The sequence below is a fragment of the Apaloderma vittatum genome, unplaced genomic scaffold (genome assembly GCF_000703405.1).
Source record: "Apaloderma vittatum isolate BGI_N311 unplaced genomic scaffold, ASM70340v1 scaffold21798, whole genome shotgun sequence".
In the NCBI taxonomy this organism is placed as follows: Eukaryota; Metazoa; Chordata; class Aves; order Trogoniformes; family Trogonidae; genus Apaloderma; species Apaloderma vittatum.
This window is the reverse complement of record NW_009731509.1, coordinates 9683-11628: the sequence shown is the minus strand read 5'-3', so window position 1 is coordinate 11628 and position 1946 is coordinate 9683. Positions and strand designations below refer to the sequence as shown.

At 44.7% G+C, this 1946-nt stretch overlaps 1 protein-coding gene across 1 annotated transcript in view; it reads left to right on the top strand.

Annotated features, from left to right (window-relative positions):
- Positions 1-1946, top strand: part of LOC104278289 (E3 ubiquitin-protein ligase NEDD4-like) — a gene marked incomplete at its 3' end in the record, with an annotated part of 12038 nt that overhangs the window by 714 nt on the left and 9378 nt on the right. The window contains exons 2-3 of the mRNA XM_009875216.1: positions 1092-1153; positions 1242-1344. Coding sequence (XP_009873518.1) covers positions 1107-1153; positions 1242-1344 — 150 coding nt within the window. The remainder of the gene's footprint in view (positions 1-1091; positions 1154-1241; positions 1345-1946) is intronic.

Sequence of the window (1946 nt, the reverse complement as noted above, 5' to 3'; positions counted from 1 at the left end):
GCTGAACCAGCATGACAGGATCTTCAGGAAAAAATCAGCTCTTCTGAAAAGATTGTAAAATTACTGATCTTCGTAGCAAATTTGAGTAAAATTGTTGGGTTTATTACTCACTGAAAGTAAACCCATCTGAAGGACTCCTAAGTAATAATGGAAATAGTGGGATGTTCATGAGTGCCATAGCACATACAGTAACATTCATGAGACATCGACATTATTGATAATAACTCTGTAAGCTGTGATCCTGTCAGAGCACACCTCATGGCTTTGAACATGCACACATGAAAGGTTTAATACACGTCGTACCGGAGTGTGTGCGATTGTGTGCAGACTCTTTCAGTGTAACACAGTTCGTGCTTCCAGTTTTGTCAGCCCAAACCTTACGGTCGATGAGATGGAATTACCCCAAACAACTCCCAGATCGGCTCTGCATACGGAGTCCTGATTCTTTTATCTACCTCGTCATCCTTAAATTCCTAGTTCTACGCTTACAGCATCCATGTGCTCACAGACACAGTAGAACTTAGGTGATAGGAAGGCTGACGTTTTTGTGTAATCAAAAGTTTTCAAGATTTAAGGCTTTATAAAACTTAGAATTAAATGGAAATCAGAAGATGTAATCTCCCAGCCTGATAAGATCATTTGCGTACATCATTAAAGATTTCCAGTCTTAATTATTTTCTCAAGTCTCTTCTGCTTTGCAATAAAGAATGAAAGCCAACTGAGGAGGAGTTTTATTTCGACGCTCCCTAATGTGCAGAAAAAATACCACTTTGGAATAGATGCAACCTTTTCTGATTGGGTGACTGGAAATCACAATTAGTTGGTCTTTTCCTTGTTTGCAACTGTGCACGTTGTGTGCCCTCGCCAGCGAGCCTGGGGTCAGCCCTGCAGGTATCGGGGCGCCTGGTGGAGCTGCTGCAGCTGGGGGCTGACCGCTCGCCTCATGCGCTGGCAGAGGTCGGCCTGCTCTGGCCTCCCTATTTGAACGTCTTCTCCAGCATTTCCACCGCTCCTCTGTTGTGAACGTTGTGTACGTGTGTCTGTCCTTGTGGGCAAGCGCTTTAATTTGTCGTTTTCTTAAATGCTTATAGACTGAAGACCCAACCATGGAAAGGCCGTACACATTTAAGGATTTCCTTCTCAGGCCAAGAAGGTGAGGGGAAGGACCTTTCTTACTTCAAGGTTTGTTATTTGCAACTATTTAAGGGTTGTTGAATAAATTCTACCTCCTTGTCTTTTAGCCACAAATCTCGTGTAAAGGGTTTCTTGCGGCTGAAGATGGCTTATATGCCTAAAAATGGTGGCCAAGATGAAGAAAACAGTGATCAAAGGGACGAATCTGAGGTAAGGAAGCGTTCAAGTTCTTAGAGATTCAAGTGTAATTGTAGAAAAAGTTGAACCTTGAAAGATAAAAGCCTGGTATCAGTGTTAGTACCAGCTTACTCTGTTCCTCCTCTCCAGCTTTGTTTCTTTTATTAAACTGTAGCCTGGTGTTTCCTCAAGATTTCAAGTATTTCAGAGTATTTCAGCTGCCACAATGAAGTCTAGTCTGGCTCAGTTTGTGAAGAAGTAGAAGTAGAATTCATCCCAAGCAGAAGAATTCAGGCAGCCTGTGCAAGTCACTTATAAGCGCAGTGGTCTGTATTAGGTACCTCTTCTGCAGAGGCCCTTTCCAAATAGGTGTTACAGCATTTTTCTGTAATTCCTTGGCACCATTGACTTTGCAGAGAGTGAAGCTTATGCGGGCACAGCAGGTTTAAAGACTTCTCCACACTCTTAGCAGCCGTCACCCATTCTAAGAATTAGCTGCGATTAGGGCTGTCAGCGTGAACGCCAGCCCGAGTTTGCCGAGCTCCCGAGCAGCGTGCGGCAGTCAGCCGGGACTGGGGAGCGAGGGCGGCGTCCCAAGCCACGCGATGGGGCACTCAGGAGTCACTGGGTGGTTC